At 45.7% G+C, this 24,343-nt stretch overlaps 1 protein-coding gene across 1 annotated transcript; it reads right to left on the bottom strand.

Moving 5' to 3' along the window:
- Positions 1–1,643: 1,643 nt before the first annotated feature.
- On the bottom strand, positions 1,644–23,591 carry GNB5 (G protein subunit beta 5). The gene is made up of 11 exons (XM_061446984.1): positions 23,252–23,591; positions 19,237–19,373; positions 17,645–17,686; positions 16,809–16,885; positions 15,179–15,311; positions 11,306–11,449; positions 8,141–8,232; positions 7,968–8,016; positions 5,240–5,336; positions 4,079–4,245; positions 1,644–3,755 (listed from the first exon to the last, which is right to left on the bottom strand). Exons 1-11 carry the CDS (start codon positions 23,361–23,363, stop codon positions 3,744–3,746), a joined length of 1,062 nt encoding a protein of 353 aa, XP_061302968.1. The 5' UTR covers positions 23,364–23,591; the 3' UTR covers positions 1,644–3,743.
- Between the last annotated feature and the right edge of the window lie 752 nt (positions 23,592–24,343).

The raw sequence follows: 24,343 nt of genomic DNA on the forward strand, positions 1-24,343 counted from the left end.
GAATAAACCCTGTTGCAGTTTCTCAGATCACTATCAAGAACTGGCCTGGTCTCTCAGAGTCATTCCCAAGGCAAAGTTTTAGTTTTACATCCCCATATTTGGCTTTTGTTTTGTTTTGAAGCAGGGAAATCAAGCCTGTGTTTATGTGCTAGAGCAGTAGCTGGAATATCTTTACTTGTCACCAGTGCTCTACACACATGCTTTTTTAACTAGAGTTTTCCTTACGATTGTTAATCTTGCGGCAGGAATTTCCTATTGCATTCCTCACAGCAGGAGAGCAAGAGGGAGAGGCTGCTCTTTCTCTTGCAATATCCTTTTCCACCCTTCCTGTTTATATAGCATTTCTGTTTAACAGGATGGAGCCGTCCGATAGCGACTTTGCCCTGGCTATAGCTTGCTTCCATACATTCAACCTGGTTACATCCTGCTTGTGTAGCCTTTTGGGGCTGCTTTTACTTCACCTCAGCTCGGGTCAAGAAGGTAGGGCCAGTGCTGAGGCTCTGGGATGTGACACTGCTGCTCCATTGCTGCACCCAGAGCTGCTGTGGCTGTTCTCCAAGGCTGGGATGTGCTGAGGAAAGGACAAGATGCAGGTTAAAACCTCTCCCTCTGGAAAGGAAGAGAGCCATTTCTGAGACACAAATAGCTTCCCAGACCGAAGGGGGAGTTTCAAACCACTGGGTTTTCCAAAGCTTCCCTGGCCAACCTTTAGTGAGTAAGAGCTATAATGGATACCTAAGTGCCCTGTTCCTCTGTCTTCATTTATCTGATGGGAAGTTGAAGCTCATTCTGGCTCATGGCTTTCACTATTCCCTCAGGAGCAAAAAGGTGGTTTCCACATGGGGCAAGTCCATGAAGCCTGACTTACTGGCCCGGAAGAGCAGGAACCACAGGAATTCTCCCTTCTTAAGAACGGAGGTGCAAGATGCGATGCCAGCTTCATTTTCACTAGAACTGGTGACGGTTTGGGTACTGCTGTCACTCAGAACAAGCTGGCTCAGCACTTTTCCCCTCAGAGGGAAGGAAATGAAACAATGTGCCTAAATTAAGGATGTGGGTTTTTTCAGCATCTAAACTGAGCACTTCCACCAGCCAACTTCATGCTGACCACAAAACCTACATGGAAGTGGACAGCTGAGCCCAGCACAATTCTCCTCTACTGACAAGGCTGAACTGCTGCATCTCAAGATGCAAATTGCAAGATCTGCACATCTGGTTTACCCAAACAGTGAGAGCCTGAGCCCTCAACAGTGTGTCAGTGCCCAGCTACCACTGGTGTCCCACTGCAAAGCGAGGAGAATCCTGTGCTCCCACAAAACACATACTGATTCTGCACAGAAAACATCACATTAGCTGTGATCCTTCTGAGCAGGAAAGCATAACTTGAATGCTGGCCTCCTGAATGCAGAAGGAGCTCATGTGGAGTTTCAGGTACCTTCGAGGACTCAGTTGCTGTGGCTCACTTTGGGTATTTCCAGAAGATATTCCAGAAGCAATTTTATAGTCGACCTGCATTTCACCCTACATTTTTGCAGGACAAATGATCTAAGAAACTGTATGATGCAAAAAGTAAATCCCCCAAAAGAGAAAAAATAGCTACCATTACAAATACCTAACTGATGTAAAAAACTAGTATATACATGTTCTCAATATGTAAAATACAATTTATTGTAATTAGGCCATTCATAAGTATCAACACAATGTCGTATGTTTGAAACAAACATCTTACCAATAAATACTATCTAAACATTAATATTAATCTTTTGATCAGATGTGTACAGTGTATTGACTCAGTATTGCACAGTGAGCTCTATATGACATTTCCATAGTGCAGTTTGTTACAGGGATAGTTTGCCACAAACATTGCAAAGCATCAGAGTTGGCTTTTCCAAGTGAGAACAGCTGAACTATTTCATTAGAGTCTGAAGGCTCACACAAATGTCAGTGTCCTAGGATAACTGTGGATTCATGGAACCTAATGTTTTCATGAATGAGGAGACTTTGTTCCTAACACAACTTTCATCAAATTGTAAAGAAATCCCGTTTCCAAATAGAATGAGGATATTATCAAACTTGGGTGAACAGTCAATTCCAGTGATCAGTGAGCTTGTGATCAAGCCCACTCCAGTGAGCTTATTTTCTCTTGTTTCAATCTAAATATAAACCATGTCTTTAATCTTTTCAGAGACGTATCTCACCACTTGCATTTCAAAGGCCAGACCATGCAAGCCCCTAGCATTACTCCAGCACTTTGCTCCCTATGTGCCTTTGCTCAGGTGACACACTCAATAGTTTCCAATGTATAAATGCAGATATAATTTCCCAGTAGTTCTATAAATAACTGTATCTCAGCTTTATCTGATTAAATCTTCATTCTACAGCATCAGCTCCTCACAGGCGTAGTCCTGCCAGTTCTGTATTGCATTACCATGCTCACACAGAGGGCTAGGTGCTGCCAGCAATGCGGCTGTACTGCTTTCCTGAAGCCCAGCAGCTCCTGGATCAGATGCTCTAGTGAGCACGGTGTCAAATGCTGGCAGAACTGTGCTCACAGCAGGTTTTCAACAACTCACTGTTGTGAATTCTCAACTCTAAATATGACAAAACTATGTCTATGCTAGTCGTAGGAGATTACTGTTGCAATAAGGACTGTACAATTGGAATTGTAAGGTTTGACAGGCATTTGCATGAACTTACACTGCTCTGACACTGCAGAAGGGCCTTAAAATGGGAATATACTGCCTCAATGCATATTTAAGCTACAGTGCCCTGCCAAAGTGGTATGAACTGCTCAAAATGCAAGTAAGAATCATGACTGTAGAATGACTATGACTGACTTGGAAAAGATTTGACCATCAGTGTAACAGTGTTTAGTGCTCAGCGTATAGTATCCCTTAGTGCTTAGCATGTAATATTCCTTTAAGTAAAAGAAAATTCACTCACCAAGTGATACAATTAAAAATTTCTAAGAAACTACTGGTTAAGTATTACCTCATGATTAAGTAAATCATGTTTATATCCCTCCTTTTTGCAGCTTATCAGTTTGTATATATTTAGATTCTTTATATTCAGGTAACAGAGATGAAATACTTATTTCTATCTAAAAAGACAGTAGGAAAAAACAGGGATTGAAAGGATTCCTTTTCTGTACAAAAAATACATTTTTATGACAACAGCCAGTACCTTCACAGTAGGTCCTCTGCTCCTCTACTTACTACCAAGGTTCAGTCATTCCTAACGCCATCATAAAGTATCAGAATTGATTTCCTTTCCACTTTTCACGACCAGAATTCAATGCACTACTACGGAATGTTTCCAAAGTCTTATGCTACATCCTGATAAAAATCAGAAATCAGGGTTTTTTTAAACTTTTTTCTTTTTTTTTTTTTTTTTTACTTTAAAAAGGAACTAAATTCATGCAAATAAATACATAATGTGCACTGAAATACTCAATTCTATGATACAGGTGACTTCAGAGAAAAGTCCCTTTTTAATTATCTAAACTAGTTCTAATAAAAGAAGATAGTTTCAAAACAGAATTAAAAATATTGCATTTTACTACAGGTTGGTGCTTGCTATATGATCAAGCAGATTACATTTTCTACCTAGCTGTGTTAGCCTGTGGGTTTGATGTCACTCTTTTGTGGTACAGCAAGTATTTGATTTTGAGGAGTGGTGTTTTTATGCAGTTTTTGTATTCCAGGATTTCAGTCTTCACTCAATTCTGCATACAGGATCTCAGGTTAAGCCCAGATCTGCAGAGAGAGAGTTGAACAATCATTTATGACATTGACTACTCTATCAAATGTTTAATCAGAATTTGGCCAGGCAGTCACATTAGTCATACAGAGCATCAGCAGCAAGGATGTTATTTAACTCACAAGTTCAAAACTCAACAGTTCTGTTGGCACTTTGTGGGAACATTTAAATTGGAATTTTCTGCTCATGCTTTACACTATGTTTTTACAGCCTCGTTAGTCAATCTAGAGTCAATTTTCTTGTAAAAATCTTTCCACTCACCCCTTTAAAAAATCAAAGAAGGAAAGAAGCACCCAAAGTAGCTGCCCCCAGCACTTACTCGGAGCGTGTGGTCCCAGGAGCCTGAGCAGAACGCTGTCCCATCCGGAGAGACCCGCAAGGTGCTGACACGATTTTCATGTCCAAACAGAATGGATACCCGGGACCCTTTCAGCACATCCCAGACATTGATGGTGTAATCATTATAGCCTGCAAACAGTAGGCGACCTACAAAGAGAATGGGATTTTACAAAGTGAGGTCTTAAGGAACGTCTTGTCTGCCGCAATGGCCTTCTGCGGGACATCCACCACCCAGTGAGCCAGCTTTCCCATGCCACTCTCTGCACACAGCAAGCCTTGACCACTGCTCCTCCAGGCTAGCTGTGCTCCTGTTAGGCAGCCCTGCTCCACTGCTGAGCTAGCCATACTGAAAGCTGAACCAATGAAAATGAATTAGTTAAAAATAGTTAAATTTAATTAAATTATATAGAATCTGTTCAGTCATTAGAGATGACACCAAATCACAACAGACTGAAGAGCACTTCAAAAGCCAATGCAGGGTAATGATATTTTGCTCAGACTTTACTTGAATACAAATGGTTGAATGATTAGTAGACAATTTGGTAAGTGATTCATTGTCCCCAAGGGGATGAGCTGTGGGCTTGTGACCATGACAGAGACATTTGCCTCTGTCCCGGGGGGATGGCAGTTCACCACCCACTCATCCCCATGCAAATCTGCATTTGTGCTGGGGCAGGAGGGAGAAGACTCGAGCTCATGTCTTCAGATCTGCAGTGAAAAGTGGTAATATATCTGTCTCCATGCTTCTCTAACATACATTAACTATTAGTCATTTACTATCCTTTTAAATGCTATTTGTGTAAGTGTGCCTCATAGTCTAGTTACATTTCTTGTTTCCTTTGAAATGTTTTTAGTCATTATTATGAAATTCTAGCCCAGCTGTAGTTAATGACAAAATATTTCCTGCCTTCAGTAGGGCCAGGAAAATACTTTTCATTGCTACAACAAAGCAATAGCCAGTGAGGTTATTTAAAGAGTAATTCCTTTTACAGAGACAAAAAGAGTCTTCCATGTATTAAATGTTTCCTTTGGTACTTAGTATTACTTTTAATAAAAAATGCTTTACCAAGTTAAACCGGTAAAACTTTATAGTTCCCCTCAAATTCCAGCACTAAGATAACCTCCAAAGTTCAGGACTCACCACTGAGAGAGAAGTCCACGCTGGATGCTCCAAAAATGATGCTCTCTTTGGAATAAATTGCTACTTCTCTGTCTGCACGAAGGTCATATAAACGACACTAGAATTAGAACAAAACCAACACACATGCCTCAGTAAAGGCTGGAGTCAATGACTACCACATTCCATTAAAAAAAAAGGACTGTGAAGGACCACAGCCTAACACATCACGGGAAGTGGCTGCTTGGCTTCTTCCCTTCTGCTATTCCTGCCTGCTGTAACTGGGACTCCTCTGGAGTCTAACAGCAACCTAAGCAAAACAAAGCTGTATAAATTGAGTGAAGGACTTGCTTTTCCAAACCTTTGGAAAAGGCTTCTGTAAGCCTATTCTGTAAGCTTACTTCTGTAAGCCTCCTGCCTGTCCTGCTACAAAGAGATGAGTGGTGGGCTTTGGACCATGGCTACCCACTGAAAGTCCCTCTTGCTTCCCCACCATGGTTTCCTACATATTAGTCATCCTGCTGTTAAGGAGGTACATGGGAGACAGTCTCTAAAGAAATAGTTTAGCCACATACAGAGTCTGGAAGACAGAGGATTAAATCACTAGTAACCTTTGAGAACACAGAGCACATGGCACAGTGCTCAGACAGTCCCTTGGCATGGGGAGGCCTAGATGGTAGTCCTTGCTCTGAGTAAGACAGGACAGCAAACAGCCCATGCCCTTCCATGCAGCCTCTCTGTTTGAAAACCTGACATGAAATAATTCAAGTGAGATAAAACATTCCTATATAGACCACTGGGTGTTCATTTCTCATGGAAAACTCCCAATCACCTCTACAACCTGCACTTCCTGTTTTTATCATTTGCCAGCATACCTGGGTTTGTTTAATATGGAAATAATGTAGAGGCAGACCAGACTTCATTGCCATGCATAAAGGCAGTCTGTTAGCCTGAAATCGAAATGCACTTTTGAATCTATTTGAACTGAAAACCTTCCTCGGTAAGTTAAGTTTAAGCAAGCACTGGCCAGATGGGGTTGCTAATATTAAGACTTTACAAATAAAAAATGACTGCTATTCAAGCCCGCACATAAAGGAGAGGCTGTTTCATTTGCAGGGCGGTGGGGAGCTGCCAGGTATGTGAAGTCCAGGTCTCCGGTGCTCCAGGTTGATGAGTAATTCCTTCAGGCTGTCCTGATAGGGAGCTGGGGTCACCGCAGGTGACAGCACTGCCATGTAAGCATGCTTTTATGGTCTCCCTCCAGTCAGGATTATCTGTTCCTTGAAATCCCTAAGCATGCAGATCAGGTGAAGGATACCTGTCAGTGCATCAGGATATACACTGAAAAAACCACCCCCTTTATTTAAAGAAACGGAAACTGTCAAAACCTCTGTCAAAAGTACAGAGGCAGGGGTATCAGGAATAGTTAAGAGAGAGGGAAAAAAATCAAATACATCTATAAGAGCCTGTGGCACTGGGCATAAAAAAGAGTGCTCTTATTGGAATTTATAATGGACAATTTCTCCATCTCACTACCTCAGCATCTCGGTACCACACCTGAATGTGCAGAGAGCCACTGCGGTCACCACAGAGCTAGAGGTATTACTTTATAATCACAGCTTTTAAGACCCCAAAGCAGTGTACACTCTCTCCAGAAGAGCCTTAGGTCACCTCTACATCCAGTGAAGACACAAGGAATGATTCTATTGAGCTTAGCTAGTATTGCAGTAGACTCAAAACATGCAATGAGGGCAGAGTACTTTTATAAAGTGCTCATCCTCATGCAACTCTGTGATGTTTGAATAAACAGAAGAAACAAGGTCCCAGCTGCCTCCCAGACATCTGCCCTGCAGATACACTGAACTGCCAGCTCAGTCCCTGCAGGGCTGTGGTACAGGCAGAGCCCGGTCCTCCATGGGGACCCACCACCTGCAGGGAGAGCCACCAGCCCTGTGCATGACTCAGGGACCCGGAGGCACCAGTGGCATTTTGCATACAATGTGCTGACCACAATTGCCTGTCAATACATCCTGTGCCCCTCCTAGCAGCTTGCTCATAGATAAGGAAGATCATCTAGGACAACCTAGATGCGGTGATTCACCGCAGTGAAGACCTGCCAGTGACTCAGGCTGAGAGGGAGGAGATGTACATGGCCAAGGCCACCCTTGGACTGTGTTCTCAGGGTGCACAGCGCTGAGAGGGTCTGCTCAGCTCTGCACTAAGCCCACTGCCTCTCTGTTTGCTGGGACACGTGCACTCATGTTCAGGCTCCATTTATACCCTTGCACTGTGCTGCTGCTTCTGACACAAGCTGCAGCATTTCATCTGGTTCCTTCCATTTGTGACCAACAGCTACAGAAAGCCAAATCTCTTCCAGTAAGACAAGTAATTCTGATCATGAAACTTCAAAACACAGAAAATCTGAAATGACTATTTGGACAGAACCTCATGTAGAAAAGTCTGCAGAGGTGACCTACAAAGTGCAACTAGATTTCCCCTACAGCATTATATATAACATTTATCTTAATATTAATATAATACATATTATGCATTAATAGTAATGTGTTTCATAATTTTATTATTTATAATTAATATATTTACTATATTACATATAGTATTTCTGCAATTTTGGTGTCACAGGCAAGTCCTTTGTGGATGTGACTCAGTCTTTTAGGAAAATCAGACTCAGGAAGTAGCAGAACTCTCCTAAATTAGGTTACTTTTATTTATTTATATATAGGAATTGACATACCGTGGCATCATCCGAACCAGAGGCAAAAGCATCCCCACTTGGGTAGTATCTGTGCACAAGTGAAAAAAGAAGACCAGAACACATTACATTACTTGGATGAGGTCAGACTTCAAAAATAGAACGAGCACATTGCTCAACATCGCAAATGTGTCCTCTCCCAGAAACATACTGACCTGACACTGTTGATATCTGAATCGTGGGTTTCAAATGACTGGATGCACTGACCGGACCGCATATCCCAAACCATGGCTTTCTTATCACATCCCTAATAAGACAAAAAAATTTCACTATGTCTGTGCAAATGGTGACATTCATCACTTGTGTCTGATCCATGTCATCAAGCCCGGCTACATTAAAAGGCTCAGAACATCACTGCTCTGAGGGGATTTAACCAGCAAAGCAGGCCCAGAACTGGCTGTACTGGTACCCCAAGCCTGATGCAGCTGCAGTTAGAAGCAGAGTATTCTACCAAGGCTGTAGCCTCAGTGGTCCTGCAGACCAGCAAGGGCACAGCACTGCCATGTAGCACAGTGGGGTGCAGACAGGCCAGGGGGTGTGCAGGCAGCCCCATACTAACCAGCACTCACAGCCTTGCTGTGCTTGTGCTGCTGCTGTACCTGTGCCTGCAGTCCCACCACCCCACGGAGCTGCATTACTGACTCATTCCCTTACCACTTAACATACCCAGTATAAAAAATTAATATGCAGCATTTAAAGTTTTATAACTAATTCTCTTCAAACATTGAAACAGAAAATGAAGTAAGTGTATCTGGAGGGTCTCTTGCACAGTCTCCTACTACAAGTTAACCCCTGCTGTGGTTCTGCAAGCACTGCTCAGTGGCATGCTTGGGATGAGAAAAGAAGCATAACAGCACTTTAACATCTCATTTTAACATCTCATTTAACATCTCATTGTCAAGCTCTAACGTGCCTTTCAACCAATGCTTTGAAAAGACCATTTAGCGTTCAGTGCTTGTTGTGAGGTGCTCAACACCCTGAATGCTTTGGGCAAGGGGCTCAGCCCATGTACTCTGCTGAGTCCTCAGGGCAGGAACCATCTCTTACCTGTAGGGTCATGGTCTGAACTGGGATGTCTGAATAATTCTACAGGGGCAAGCTGTAGGTAGGCTCAGATCTGGGGGGCTCAGCCTCTCTGAGGGGTGTGGAAGCATGGGGCAGGTCAGGACATTGCTGTTTCTGCCAAGTGAGTGTGTCCTGCCCAACAGACTGTACCACACATCATTTATTTTTACGCAAATATGATTGCTAATTAAATTAAACAGTCTCTTCACAATCCACATCTTTTTTCTCTCTCTTTTTTAATTCTCTTGTTAAATGAAATCCCAGTTTTCTACTAATGATGTCATACTTAAAAGAGGCAATGTTTCTTTGTACCAGCTTGTGGTTTCTGCACACAGGAAACGAAACACGATAGAGAACATTCTAGACTCAGCATATTTGCCTCTCAAGTCCTGCCACAGCCCAAGCCCAGCCCTTTGTATTGCTTCCATGTGCACTGTTCATCGTGATCTCTCTGGGAGTTTGGGGGCAAGACCAATCAGACAAGCTGGTGATTTGTCTCCTAAGATTTTGAAGGAGAAACCAGCAACGTCTGTGGAGAGATGGGACCCCTGAGTGCCATCCAGCTCACTGAGGGCATTGAGGCCAGGACAGAGCCCTGAGCTCTCCCAGGAGGGCTGGGATTTTCACTTAAGTCACTAAGTATAACAGCACCCAATCTACACGCTGATGTATTGGCATTGTTTATTCCAGCTCAAGGTTACTGTATTACATAGGCACAATGCATAGGGAGTCTCTCTATGCACCACACCTTCAGGTTACACTGTTTTGGCTCTACCTGCATTGACACAGTATAAGACAGACCTTCACTGAGGCAGTATTTTGCATGTGATGAATTAAGCAAGTCCCTGTAAGCACAGACATGCCCAAGCTGCTACATCTACAAAGTATGACATATTCTCTCAGCAGTACCATAGCTGCTTGTGATTCTTTGCCCTATAATAAGCTGAGCTGTTCCTAGGGAGAATGAATCTATCCTTTCTGGGAAGCAAGCTCAGTGACAGGAAAGCCCGGGAGGAGTAATGCATTTGGATGGAATTAGCTTTCAGTCACGCTTCGGAGCAGCTGTGCTAGCAGCAGGCAAACTGGGCCAGTGTGCTGGGATCTGCTCCTGATGGGCCAGCCAAATGTGTCAGAAGAGCCAGAACAGAAAAGGCCCAGGTTTATTGTGCAGGGATGGGACCATGATGCTGAGCACAGGTGGAATCCCCTAATCCATGGTTGGCACCCTTTGGCACAAGGGCCGTTTCCATCAGCACGCACAGGACAAGCCCTGTGCCAGTGCTGATGGGGCTCAGAAACCAGGTATCTTCAGCAAAATGACTGGTAGTAGCCTGCCTTCAGTAGGAGAGGTCATTTCAGCTGCTGCCAGCTCTCACCGGCACACTCTGATGTGGGAAAGACCACAACCACCTCAAAAAGGAGCTGACCCCATCCCACCTATGCCTTGCCCGCCTCACTGCCAGGCTGCATGCCAATGGCTCAGCTGCCTGGATCAGTGATCCCTCAGCAGCAGGACAAGATGTGGGAGATGCCCCAGGTACTTTCCTGGAGCAGTGCTGCAGCCCCAGCAAGGGTGGTGTGTTCCTCTGTGCCAGGACAGGGAGCGGGCAGTGTTCCACTGACAAAGGGGCTTTAAATACCTCTGGTACCGCTGGAAGGCACAGGGGACTCAACAACAGCTGAAGATGTGGCCACACCTCCTCTCCTTGCTCCAACTTGTACGAGGGCTTACCAGCATCCAAGTTACCTCTTGGCTTCTGGGGAGCGGTTGAGGGACACAGTGGCACGCATGTTATTTGTGGCCCCATTTCGATGCCCTGGGCAGCCGCCTGGCACACCCCGTCTGGCTCCAGAGAGCTGGTCACCAGAGAGTAGCCAAATGTGGGAAGTCATCTGCTGTGCCAGGCTCCTATCCACAGGGGCTCACACCTCTGCTGTGGTTTGAGCCCGCTGCTCTGACTCTGAGCCTTTCCCTGCCCCGCAGAGGCGTTGTTTTGATGTCAGGCTGGATTGCTTTGGTGTGGGGTGGAATTTGCTAAGTAAGCAGAACTGTAGTCAGACTGGCTGGGTGGGTTTGACCCCACACTCAGGGGTTTAATTTGCTCCAGCTTGGAAAATGTGCTTGCAATGAGTGGATTGCACCAGGGCTTCCAACACACACTCCAGCACTCTCTCAATAAGATCACGAGCCTCCTCCTTTGCTGCCTTTTACACATTCCTTAATTTTTATATTATGATAGGAAGCTCCTGCTTACCCCAGAGACAAAAGTATTTCCTGTTTCAGAAGGGGCCAGATCCAGGCACAGGACATCAGCTCCATGACCATGGAAACTCTGTAGAAGCTGCCCGCTCTCCACATCCCACAGAGCACAAGTTCCATCTCCACTAGCTGTCAGGATCTATAGGATGTGGCAAGAAGTGTCACAATGCAAAAATGAGATGATCTGCAAGTTCACAAACAAGTGACATCCTATAAACGCACCAAGAACAGCTTTAATTTAATGAAACATGCAATAAATCAAAGCCATAAACTCAATGTGAACCTAAGCACAGTTTATGGCTTTTATTTTTAAGGAAAGAAGCTAGAGTGGAAAGGACAGCTGTATCTTCATAGCTTCAATAATGGTCAGTTTTATGCAGTGGGTTTGGAGAACTGATAGCAATAAGGATCTGCTGGCATTTCCGTATCCTCCAAAAAGGAGGCAGAACCAGACTGGTATTCCTGTCTGCCCCTGTATTTAACCCTATCCATGTTCAAGCTGCTGTAATTCAACCTGGGTAAAGAGCAGAACTGTTGGAGTCAAGTATACCTGTTTAGCTCCCTAAGTTTTTCTTTCTGCTTGAAATAGCCAGGTTAACCTCAATTAATTGGGCTTAAGGCATGGATTTTCTGAAAGGGAAGTAAGCCTGTCTAGACAGTTGTTTTTAAGTCCATCGCCTCTCACTTGTCCAAAACCATTTGTGTGTGAAACGGCTTGAGCATACACTGACCAAACCCAGCTCCTAGCTTCCCTCATGTGCTACAGCACTTGTGATCAGTGCTTGTTATTGTGCCTAAATCCTGATGATGGTTAATTGTTCAAAACTCCCCCTTGGCACCCAAAGCTGTTATACAATCACAGGTTCTGAAGGGTGAAAGAGGCTCTGTGCACTGGTGTGGAAGAGGCAAGTGTGAACGTAGGAGAGCTCTCAGCCTTGTACACAGGTTTTTCTCACGGTCGGTGAGAAAACTCAAGGGACCGCAATGGGTAGTTAGAAATTAGCAAGAAAATACTCGTCAAGAAGAAAATGATCAGGCAATCATGAAACCATTCACAGAGCTGCACAAAGGTTAAACACTGAACATGTCTGACAGGTGCTCCAAAACCTCCTCCCATAAACGGCGGTCTGCAAAGCCGCAGAACAAACTGTTCCGAATCCTGCAGTAGAGAGACACCAATGCACTAAGATGATCATAGCAGAAGAAAGTCTTGACTTGTATTTCTGACCAGCTTTTGAGCCTAGATCAATGAACTTCCTGTTCTGAGGAATATTTGTACTTGGCTGAGGAATGAAGACTTCCAGCCCTGAGGATTTGGTCTTGTAAGATAGATATGAGGGGAACAGGAATAGCTAAAGGGGTAAGGAAGGGGTCTGCTGGCAACGCAGCTAATCCTTAAAGACAAAGGTTATGGACTTAACATCAGGGCATTGCTGTTGAAAACCAAACCAAAAGAACCCAAAACATCCAAGCCCAGAAGGAAATTATCAATCTTTGCTACCAGCCTCCCGCTCGCAGCACCAGGGGCTCCAGCAGCACCGGATGAGGATCCTTGCCTGGCGCCTGGGGGCAAGAGGCAGCACTTGCACAGGGCAGGGGCCAGCAGGGACACAGCCCCTACCAGGGCTGGGAGCAGCGGTGAGGGCAGAAGGGGCACCCTCACCTCGGCTGCCTCCGCCATCGCCACGGGCTTCATCCTGCTCCTCAGCCCAGCGCACTGGCAGTATGTCGGCCTGCCCTATGCAAACACTTGAGATCCCAATTAACTGCTGCTATTAATACACATGGAGCATAGTCACGTGGGGAGCATTATCACACCGCAGAGCTGCACATACCTAATTTAGGAAGCGAGGCTCTCTGTGTACTGAGGGAGGGAGGCTCTCTCTGGCAAGGCTGATCTGGGGCATTGAGAACAAGGTGCAGGTCACCCAGCCCTGCAGCTCAGCGCTTGTTTTGGCCCAGATGAGGAGCAAGGACGGGACCCCGTTTCTCAGCACTCGCATAGCCTGAGAGTGGCTTTAATCAATAATGTACCACCCCACATCTCTTTTTGCACTGCACTGCCCATGGACACATCAACTCCTAAACTCCTGTCTTTCATTCCTCTGAGGGAAAACTGAGCTGTAGTTTAAGAGAGCAGCCACAGCGGAGCAGCAGCACTCACAGCACCTAGCAGTGGGTGCTGAACCTCTGCCATGTGCTAGAGCTGCTCCAGGACAGGTACCACATCCCTCAGTGACACAAGCAGGGAGAGCAGAGCTGCTCCGCACACAGGTGGGAAAGCTCCCTCACAGTGTGCTCATTGCACTGTGCACCCTTATTGTTACTGAGTAATCTTAATTCTGGGTGCATTAAGTAAAAGGGAAAAGATAAGAAATATGGGATTCTCTAGGATCCCCTACATAACAGTGTTCTAACAGAAGCTTGGCCAACCCACTTGTTTGTATTTGTTTCAATAGCAACATGCAGTGCTATAAATGATCACTTATAAGCCTATCAATCACAAGAAGATTTCTTTTAAAAGTCTTTAGAAAAATCTCTGAATCACTGAATATAAAGCATCTAAGTCCTCTGTGGTATTATTTAACAGTAACAATACTTTTCGTTCAATATCACTGCAGATTTCTGTATTTAATATGGAGAAAAAAGACCCAACTTTTCTTTCTGTTTCTTCTATGAAAAATAATTCTTTCCCCTTTCATAGGATTTAATCATGATGCACATAAATATGGACAAGGAAAGAGAATACTGGTTTTCTATCTCATCAAAAACATTCCACTTAATTTAGACAGCTCTAATTACACTGGGCTCCTGCACAGTAAGGTCAGGGCTTAAGCAAGCCTGAGCCCTGGGTACCTCCACCACTTGTTTCCATGGCAATGCACTTAAATTAGCACCTCAGAGTCATTGCAGGCACCATAGAACGACAAACAACAACATACTCTTGGGCATCTCATGTCCTGAAATAGAAGCAATGAAAGCTGATATTTCCTTCAGCAAAGCTCCAAGTATCTGGAAGAAGGGGACAAGGTATTCCCTTTCCAGCAGCTCTGCTGACACAGAGAGCAATGAAAATGCTCTCTCTTCTGCCACTTATTTTGCTGCAGAGCTGCACTGAGCAGAGCTTCAATGAAATTCAAAAACCAGAGAGGACAGGGAATTATCTTGGCTCCTTTCATCATCTTTCATGCTCCTGGAGAAAGAGATCTTTGATATTCACTACAGAGGAAGGCTGGCCTGGTCTCAGGAGATCTGCATTTAGTTCCTAGCTTTGTCATTGCCTCCCACCGTGGGCCTCTCTGCTCCACCTCCCCTGCTGGCAGATGAGGATAGCATCACTCCTTTTCCTCAAGGGAACACATCACTGCATGTAGGGAGCACAGGGCTGGCCCTGCAGGGCCATCCTCAACCTCAAACATCTCACTCAACAAAAATACTAAGAATTAAAGCAAAAGTGGGCTGGATGCCCAGGACAAAGCAGGCAAACAACACAGTCTCCATCGGCTGGCACAGCACATACCCAGCCTAGTCCTGGTGAAACTGGGATTTTAAATACTTGTGTTAGTTTTTGCTCCTAAAAGCAGAAGCCAGCACAGACCCAGTGAGCAGAGAACACACAGGTACCAGCGAGCTCCCTCTGTGGAAGCGCAGGTACCACAGCCTGGCTGTGGGCTGTGACAAGCATCTTCTTACAGCAGCTTTTGCAGCATCTTCATTGCCCTCAGCGAGGGTGTTCCAGCAGCCCCTGCGTGGAGCAGGACATGGCCCTGGGTGCCCTGAGTGCAAGGAAGGTGACTTACATCACATACGAGTGCAGCTCGTGGTAAGTGTTGCAGGACAGCGAGCAGTGGGTAGGGAATGCATTTACCTGCATGTCTGAGTTAGTGAAGCTGCAGGCAGACAAGTAGTTTGTGTGCATTGCAACCGATTTCTTCTTTGCAGCCATATTCTCATTTTTGTCAAATGTCAGAGGGTACACAGAACACTTGTTGTCCAGGCCACTAAAGAGAGCAATAATAGCAATAACAGAGAGAGGGTAGAACTGGTTAAAACTGCAACGACAAAAGGCGAGTGGTGATAAGAAGGAAACCACCTGTCAGTGCTGTGCTGCCAAACCCTTACAAGTACCGACTTCCCTGTATTGTGCTGCCCGGGATCTCCCTGCACAGGGAAGCCCCAGCTGCCTCACCAGCCTGGCTGCTTTACAGAACTCCAACAGCTGCGCCCGGTATTTCTGACCCTCGTGGAGTTTATAAATGGCACTGAATGAAACCTCACCAAAGTATAACCCGGGAGGTGACAGAGCAGTCACCTCAGGGGTAGTTTCACATAGAGCCAAACTGACGGCTTTCTGGTGACATCTGTCACTGAGCACCTGTAGTAAAGCATCATTATTTAACTACCTTGGCAAATTTAACCTAACTCCTATGGAAGAGATGGTATAGCAAGTAGTGGGGGTGAAGACAGGGCTTTAGCAGAAGCACTGATCTCTATAGCTGACATGTCCTTCCTGGACAGTTGCACCACTTAAAACGTGTCTCCCAGGCCAAATGCAGGAGTCTTTTCTAAAGGCTCTGTCTTGTGTCTGACCCCTTTCTAGAGCCGTGGTAGATCAGCCCTGCCATGGTCCCAGGGATCTCACAGCATACCACCAGTGCTGGTTCTGTGCCTTGTATTACGTGCACAGCACTTAACTGACAGGACAACAGAAACAGAGAATTAGGTAGTGCAATGCATGTGTGCCCTCACTGTCTCTCTTGCAAGTATGAAGACAGAGCTTTCTTGCCATTCTTCGAGATTCAATCAAAGCCGTCCTGTTTCCGGACTCCCTCTCCGCACACATTTGTGGAGTCTGTCTGTCTCAGCTTTCTGTATTTGCAAGCTGCACAGTGAAGTCTCCCTTTGTTCCTTTCTCTTGCCCCAAGCTTGCTTTGTCTGTCTGATCCACCCAGTCTCTTATGAAAAGATGCTTTGCCAACATTTCATCTTTATTTCCTCCCCTGCATAAACTCAGTATTTTCAAACCTGAGTCCTCAGAAAACTTAAAGCAGATTATAAAGGATGGAGTTACTTCTCCCCACCCCATCTTGGCAAGATCTATTCACGTGCTGGTTATCATTCATGACTAATGTCTATGCTGTAGAAGAAAAAGTGCAAAGTAAGACCACAGTTAAAACCTCTCTCCTTTAGAAGATATATCCAATGCATAACTAAACTGGAACAGGGAAGTTGCATGCATGCAGAATTCTTAACCCATGATATAAATGCTAAAAGAGGATTATTTTCCTTGCTTACACAACAAATGTTATTGCACTGAAGTCAGTGGGGATAATATGTACGAGCCATTATGGGAATAGAATCAGAGGCACTGAACGCAGTCCTTCCACCCACAATCAAGGCATGAAAACTTCTAGCTGTCAGCATCTAAAGGCACGAGGACACCACTACCAATCAAGCTAACTCCTTTGTGTAAGCAGCTGTGGGAACAGGGAACTTACCCACAAGCAATGGCACATCCAGAGGGGGCATACGCACACGCCATCACCCAGGTGCACGGCATGGTCACTGCATGTTCCTGAAACACAGCATCTCTTTAAACTGGGATGTCACTGTTTCTCTAGTCAGTGCAAGGAAAACAGTGTAGAGTAGCAAGTTCAGTATTTCTGCGGGACATCCTGAGGGTCAGTGAAAGGTGTTTCCCCCAGCCATAACTCACATGTGAGGCTGGGACAGCCCTTACGCAGAACCCAGCAGGATGGGCAGTCCTGACATTTGCCACCTTATTCACGCACCCTAACCTGATCAAAGAGCATGTTTTATTTGGGTTACTCAGTGCTGTAAAAGGTCCCAATGCTGCACTGTAAAAGTGAGTTACAAACAAGCTGTTTTTCTCGGCTGTACGGAGCAGGAGCCATGAGGCAGCCCTGGTTGGGGCTGGAGGAGCAGTGGCACCATTGCACAGTGAACACCACAGCTGAAGGATCCCTGGTTACCACACATGCCACCTGGTATGGGGTTACCCAGGGAGGGCCTCTGCTTTGCTGGATGGGCTATGCCCCAGCTGGGATCCCTCCCTGGCAGCAAAGAGGCTGGATCAGAGCCTCCCACTGACACCACAGCAAACTCCCATGCCCTGACAGGGATTTTGCTCAGAGACAGGTCAAGGGAGGTGGTTTGCCCTGGGACCACTGGTTTGACATGCTGGGGGAGGTTTGCATGTTATCCTGTCAACCTGCAGCTCCCTGTGACACCTGCGAGCCCTCAGCCCTCCATCTTATCTCACTGTCATCTCTCGGGTGCACAGGAATCAGACTTCTGATGAAGCTTCACTTACCTTGTTGGTAGTGAAGGAATCCCATACGATCACCTTCCCATCCTAAATGAAAGCACACAGAGAGAGAAACTGAGGCCTTCCAGAGGCATAGTTGTCAGCCTGCTTCCTAGATATGGGAAAACTCTGCTGCTCAATTCCATCCCCCAGGCTGTTATGTCATTAAATTTTTATCCCCATTTTAACATGGCACAATGGTCACAGTGAAGCACCAAGGAGACACTCTTCTCTTTGGCCGGAAGAAAGGTGTATTTCCTTCTCACTGAGATGACTAATGTTGGCTTAAAAGATGGGTGTTTTGTAATTTCCCTTCCCCTCATCCCCTTCCCTTTTAGTGGGTTTATGAGAAATCCTCTCACTTGCAGGATGGGCAGGACCAGTACAGAGCATTACAAATGCAAGAGGTGGCCTGTGTTACAAATCACTTGTTGAACTGGCAGCACTCATGGGGACTATTTATGGACATTACATGGTTTATTCATCTTCCTTTTCCTGTATTTCCCTGGTTTTCCCTTCTCTCTACACTTACTTAACCTTCAATTAACCATTGATACAATCTGCTAAATTGCCATTGTGAGAACCCTCCACAGAGAGCAACACAAGCGCTTTGTGTATGCCAGCTACACTCATGGTAGCTATACACATGCCGTGTGCACGTAATATTGTTATCCTCCCTGCATCACAAAAGCAAAATGTTTATTACTGAGCAACCATTATTGGTGTATCTGGACTCACTATAGTTCTTAACTAGAGTAAAAATCTCTAAACTGCATTACAACTTGCCTTGTTCAGCTTTCTGAGCTGCACACTGACATTTTAACCACTTCAGAAAATGTGACATCAATTATTTAAAATTACTCTGTGTTGAGATCACCATGAATGGCAGAAACTCGCAGTAACTGAAGGTGGCTTGCAATGCAGATTGCCTATTTTTATCCCTCAAGTGAGACCCCTGACAGATTTCATATAGGTCAATGAACAGCTGTGAGATGCAACGAGCTCACTCACTGCCATACTGGGCTCAGGATGAATGAGGGGATCTAGAAAGTAATTATCTCATTACCTCCTCCGGCTCATGAGACTGGTCTGGAGCAGGTGTTAAGACCATTTCTAAACATGCCCAAGTAAAAGCGGTAAGTTTGGGAGGATGTTTGATGCTCTTAAGGCTGCAGCAAGCATACAGACTGCAGACGAAATCTCTGTGCACAGAAGTCTTTTTCACCTTTCCCTTTTCCTGGTTATTTTCTCTGAACACATAAACTGATATAGTTACTAAATATTTCATCTGTAAAGAGCAAGGAAATAAAAGTGGCCTCAGATGAGCTCTATTTTCTATTGCAGTACGGAATATGGGGAAAACTTATATATGACTGGACAAGAAATATTTAGGGTATTAGCTACAACAGTGATGATCCAGTGATGATCTTGGATTTATACTCTCTAAACAAATACATTGCCAATGAACTGCTTCAATGGCACCTTGAAAACATTTACACTGTACACAGGCATCATCTGCAAATAGTGGCACATAGCACAGCCAGAAGATTTGTATAGTGCCCCACACTAGCTTTGGAAACAGCTGCCCAACAGCGTACCTGGGAAGAGCTCACAATTCTTCTCTTATCTTTGCACCAGTCCATACAGAGAACTTTATTTCCATGGCCCTTCAGGGTCCTCCTGGTCTTCATCACAAACTGGCCCAGCGCCTCCACACGCTCTGCCACCTGATGAACTGCAAACAGCTGATGGTTAGTGAGCCCTGCATCAAAGCTCTTCCCTCGTAAATCTCTATGTTATGAGTAATGGTACTTGGAGGAAGTAATCCCTTGAGTTTGAGCCTATAGTGCAAGCCAATGAACTCTGCTTCAGAGCTGGCAGGTAGTAAAACCAAGGTGAGCAGTGTATGAACATATTTACCAGACAAAGACAAGGGTGAATTCACTCAGTTGAAATTCAAGGGCTGTAGCAGCTCTTGCAGACTATCACACCCAAGTAAAACTGGAAAATAGATTACCCTCTTGACCCCTCTTACTTGAGAAATCCTTAAACTGGCTGAAGCTTGAAAGTGCACAGCCAGCCTCCAGCCTAACACATACCTCAAGGTACTCAGAAGTGAAGCCCACTGATGGATCTTGGACAAAAAAGAAATCACACAAAAGAAGGGGATAACATCAATTCTCCAAAGTTTCTATGATAAAAGACTTCTAGATGTGAGACCCCCAGCTGCAATCACCTTTCAGTACCGCAGGGCTGGTGCAGTGTGATACAGGTACTAGCCACTGCTGCTGGAGACTTCTTTGCTGTGCCATCACTTCTGGTGGCCAGGAAAGCACTGAGGGCCAGGACAGCTCTGAGTGAGTGGGGAAGCTTGGCATTTACTATAAAAGTGAGCTACCCAACTTCTGAACAGTGTCTATGGACATTAATGACTTCATGGATTGGTCAGCTTTTTCTTTTATGGGAAAGAGGAACAGCAGGCAGGCAAGGAACTTTGCTGAGTAGCATTGTCCGGTGGGGGTGAAGTCTCACAGCAGAGCAGAGGTCCTGAGGCACCAGAACTAAACATCAATCTGTCTAGAGCAGAGCTAATAGGCTCCAGTTCTTACCTGCATTATTTGTCCACACACAGACCTAAGATCCAGCTGCTGTTAGCTAAGGGGGCAAGGTCTGACTCAGTAATTGAAATGAATGCAGAAGCTTGCATGATTTAATGGGATGGTGAAGGAAATACAAAGTTTTTCAGTACCATGCTGGAGGCTGAGCTCCATACCCCACATGGCAGGTGATCACTCTGGAGCTGCACTGCTGCTTCATGCTTTGTCACTTTTCTGGCGCTGCAAGAAAGGAAGGGCTGGCACACCAAGAGCAGGCATCCTTAACTTTGAGCTCCCTTCATGGCCCATGGTCAGGGGAACAACTTCTGCCTAAGGCAGAGACTGATTTCCAGTAGATCAGCTTTTCATGGGTTGCCTTTCAAAACCACCAGCCCCACAGGCTGTGCCAGAATAATGTATTTACCTGCTCAACCAGTCTAACCCAGCCAGGGGACAAATACTGTTCACCATCCCTGACAATTTGTCCCCACTGTCTCTATCATGAGGTCAGAAGCAAGTTTCTGAGAAAGCAGCATACCAATCCACTGAGGAAAGATACATTCCCCCTACTTTCACCCATGGAAACCTGCCAAATGATCCAATCAAAAGACATGAAAACACAGGACAGGAGGTTATTGTCGCAGCTGGAAAGATGCCTGTGTCCAGAACCTATCTGAGAAAACAAACGTTTCACAGACAATGGACAAAGTATTCCCATTATGTCAACGCAGCTGAGGCTGGAATTGTCTGGTTTAGCCTTTCTGATTCTCTGAGGACGCTTATCTCCAACCACAGCCATAATAATCCTGCACCCGCCTAGCACAGGTTTTAGAGGCAGATAATTATTTTGAAGCATTCTCCAATATTGTTTCAAGATAGTTGAAAATTACGCACTCAGGCAAGCAGATCAGCTAAAGCCAATAAGGAGTTTGAGTGGTTCTACAAAGGTCCAGGTAAAACAGGCTGTTTGTTCTAAAACATATCATTTGGCCTGAACAGAAGGTGGGAACTTGATGCTGATACTATTGGGTCTTTGACCTTTTCTGTCCTGGAAGTCCATTGGGTCCTAAGGGTCTCTTCTGGGCTTAAAAATTGGCAGTTTGCGTGAACAAAACAAACTTTTCTTTACACCTCAAGCGATAGAACTGAATCCTTAAAATTGTGAGATTGCAAATCAAATGCACATTTGGTATTTCCTTTTTCTGTCCACATTTTTGAGAGCTGCTGTTCAAAACCAGTTGAACAAATAAGGGCAATCCTAGTTCAGCCAGCTGTTTGTTTTGGGAACCATAGAGGGAAAATCATGATGAGAGCAAAGAAATATCCAAGAGACATTTTTAGATTAGGAAAAAAAACACCCAAACCAAAACAAACCAACAAAACCAAACCAAGCAGAAGAGATGCTTTGTTCTGAAACTTCCAATCTCTGCAGAATTAGTTCTTGCAGATAAGTGCAAAAAAAGCTCTGATACAGAATCAATAATATGAAATATCATGAAGGAGCCTTGTTCTACAGCAACATAAGACTTCTGTCTTTGAAATCATGTCATAGCTATGCAAACACAGCCTTCCAACAGATTGTACATATGACAAAGACATAAATGTCCTATGACTATCAATGACATGTAAAGTTACACTGTCTCTGAAATCACTCCTTGTGAACAAAAATGGATTTAAGCATATGCTTAAGAGGTCTGTTAAAGTGGCTTCACTATTTCCGATACAGAAATTATACTGCAGGAATATGATGATTTATAATGTTTCTGTAATGAAGACATCTCCATTTGTTTAATGATTCCTATTAATAGGATACTCACATAATGTGTGATTTAGACAAGAAAATGCTCTATTTACTCCAGAAAAAAAAATCCCTTAAATCTTCACCACCTGAAATTTAAGGATGTTTGCCAGTCCCTCAGTCTTACAGAACACTGAAAGCTTAAACGCTGGATCAGGCTCATTTTCCTTTCCAATATTAAAGGCATCCAAACAGATGAAAGAAAAGTTTTAATGACCCATTAATATTTCTATTAGAGCTACATGATTTCAGAGGAATAAACCCCCTAAACTGCAACATATGATATCTTTGTAATTATAAAAAAATAAAAATAAAAGGATTTTTATATCTCAGGACAGATGAATTAATACGTATTTTAGAAGCTCCGTAAAAATAAGGTTAGCTTATTTTTCCTGAGCAGGGGCGGGGGGCACGGGAGGAGGGCAGGGCTGAAATCTGCCCATGTCATTTCTGCTACGTTAAGCGTGGGTCTTGAAACTGCAGCTGATAACGGTGAGTTACGCATTGACAGCTCCAGCACTGACTCACCCCGCACCTCTGAATCAGCACTGGATCCCCGCAAGTTGTTTCCCAGGGGAAGGAGCTGGTTTTGGAAACAAGGTTCCTTTTTAAGCCCTTTCACCTTGGGTGAAATCCTGGCCTCATTCCCACCAAATTCCCCAAGGCTGGGTTTAACCTTTGTTTCTGCCGCTAAGATGAACACTAAACCGATGCAAACACATCTCGGAAACCACCCAGGGGGATGTTCCACGGTCCTTTCCCTCCTGCCTCCCACACCAAAGGCGGTGCAGGAAGCGGCCGGGGCGCTGCGGGGTGACTGCCTGCGCACCCGGCGGGCACTGCGTGGCACTGAGCACCCAGGGAGGCTGCGCCGCCTCCGCTCCCCATCCGCTTCCTATTTATCCCATCACGGAGCCGTGCATTGTTTGAGCAGCGCGGCCGAGCGCAGCGGTCGTGCCCTCAGCTGGGCTTCAGCGAGCATGGAAAACCGACTGTCATGACAGCAGAGCTGGGGCAGCTCGCTCCGCACCCCGCTCCAGAGCGGCATTCCTGCCTTTCCCGGGCAGCGGTCCCGGCTTCCAGCTGCGCTCATTCCGGGTCACAGCAGCGTGTTTTCCTGGCTCCCCGGCGAGGCCAGGCCGTGGTGCCGGCATGCAGTGGTCCCTGCCCGGCAGCACCCAGCGGTGCCCGCGTCCCTCGCACCCCGGCCCCACTCACGCTCCACGTCATGCAGCTTGGCCCGCTCCTCCTCCAGCTTGCCCTTCAGGGTCTCAGCCTCATTTTTCAGCGATGCCAAGGTCTCGTTCTCGCGCAGCCCCTCGGTTGCCATCTTTGCGAAGGAAGCAGGGAGACAGACGAGATGAGATCGGGAGGGAGGAGGAGTTTGCTTGCCTGGCTCTCAGGGATGCTGCTGAGGCTCCTGCTGCCTCAGCAACGGCGCCGGAGCCGGCTCGGGCTCCCTCCCCCTCCCCATGCTGACGTCCAGAGCCGGACTGGATGCTGCTCCAGCCTGTGCGCAGCCAGCACCTGACCAGGCACCGCATGGAAAAACACCCCCGAGAGCCAGCAGCCCCTGCCCGGCCCCGCGCAGAGGCAGCGCAGCAGGACCATCATCCATCCCTGCTGGCCTCCAGGCAGGCAGCAGGACCAGCCTCACCTCCTGCCTCCTCCCACCCACAGGCTTCCACCTACTGTACATCCCAAGCCATTTTCACAGCCCGGAGGCTTCATTTCCCCAGAAATACACACGAGAGGGTGTTGCTGCTTTGTCCCCAAACTTGTTTGTACCAGAAGTTGCGCACTGTGCATGGGAAAAAGGGGAAGAAAAAGAAAGTCATAGGGAATTTTAAAATATCAGTCTGGAAAGACTGATTTGCTAGAAAACTTCATCACCCAGAAGGTAGGTGGCCCAGCTCCTGTGCCAGCGGGACAGATACAGTGGTGTGAACCCTTCTCTCTACTATGCTTTGAATTCCTCATTTTTAGTTTTGGTGTTATCAAGGTTTCTTTCATTTTCCTCCCTTACCCTTCCACCTCCCAATGCCATTTCATTCCCCTACACACAGGTAAGTGGTCTGAGGCCTTTCCAGTCCTTGAAAGGGACCAGTTTCCAAAGTGAACAAGGAGCACTCCAGTTCGGTGTTGGTGTGAGCCTAAGGCACAGCTTTATGGCTCTGCAGTTCCATGCAGGTCAGAGCATGTGCTGGGCACAGGGAGAAGCTGATGCTTCCAGGGAAAGAGCCATGGCACACGGCCTTGTGGGTTTTTGTTCCCTGCAAGGGGAGTTCCTTGAAAATGTCCTCTTCTTAT

The sequence above is a fragment of the Pezoporus flaviventris genome, unplaced genomic scaffold, assembly GCF_033815535.1.
Source record: "Pezoporus flaviventris isolate CSIRO_AGI_PZ_B2104156 unplaced genomic scaffold, CSIRO_AGI_Pfla_v1 ptg000006l, whole genome shotgun sequence".
NCBI classification, from domain to species: Eukaryota; Metazoa; Chordata; class Aves; order Psittaciformes; family Psittacidae; genus Pezoporus; species Pezoporus flaviventris.

Excerpts from the sequence above, each read along its gene's own strand:
- GNB5 (XM_061446984.1), bottom strand. The coding sequence starts at position 23,363 with ATGGCAACCGAGGGGCTGCGCGAGAACGAGACCTTGGCATCGCTGAAA. Across the intron at positions 19,374-23,251 it reads CAAGCTGCATGACGTGGAGC|TTCATCAGGTGGCAGAGCGT; the intron begins GTGAGTGGGGCC and ends AGCTGTTTGCAG. Across the intron at positions 11,450-15,178 it reads TCACTAACTCAGACATGCAG|ATCCTGACAGCTAGTGGAGA; the intron begins GTAAATGCATTC and ends CACATCCTATAG.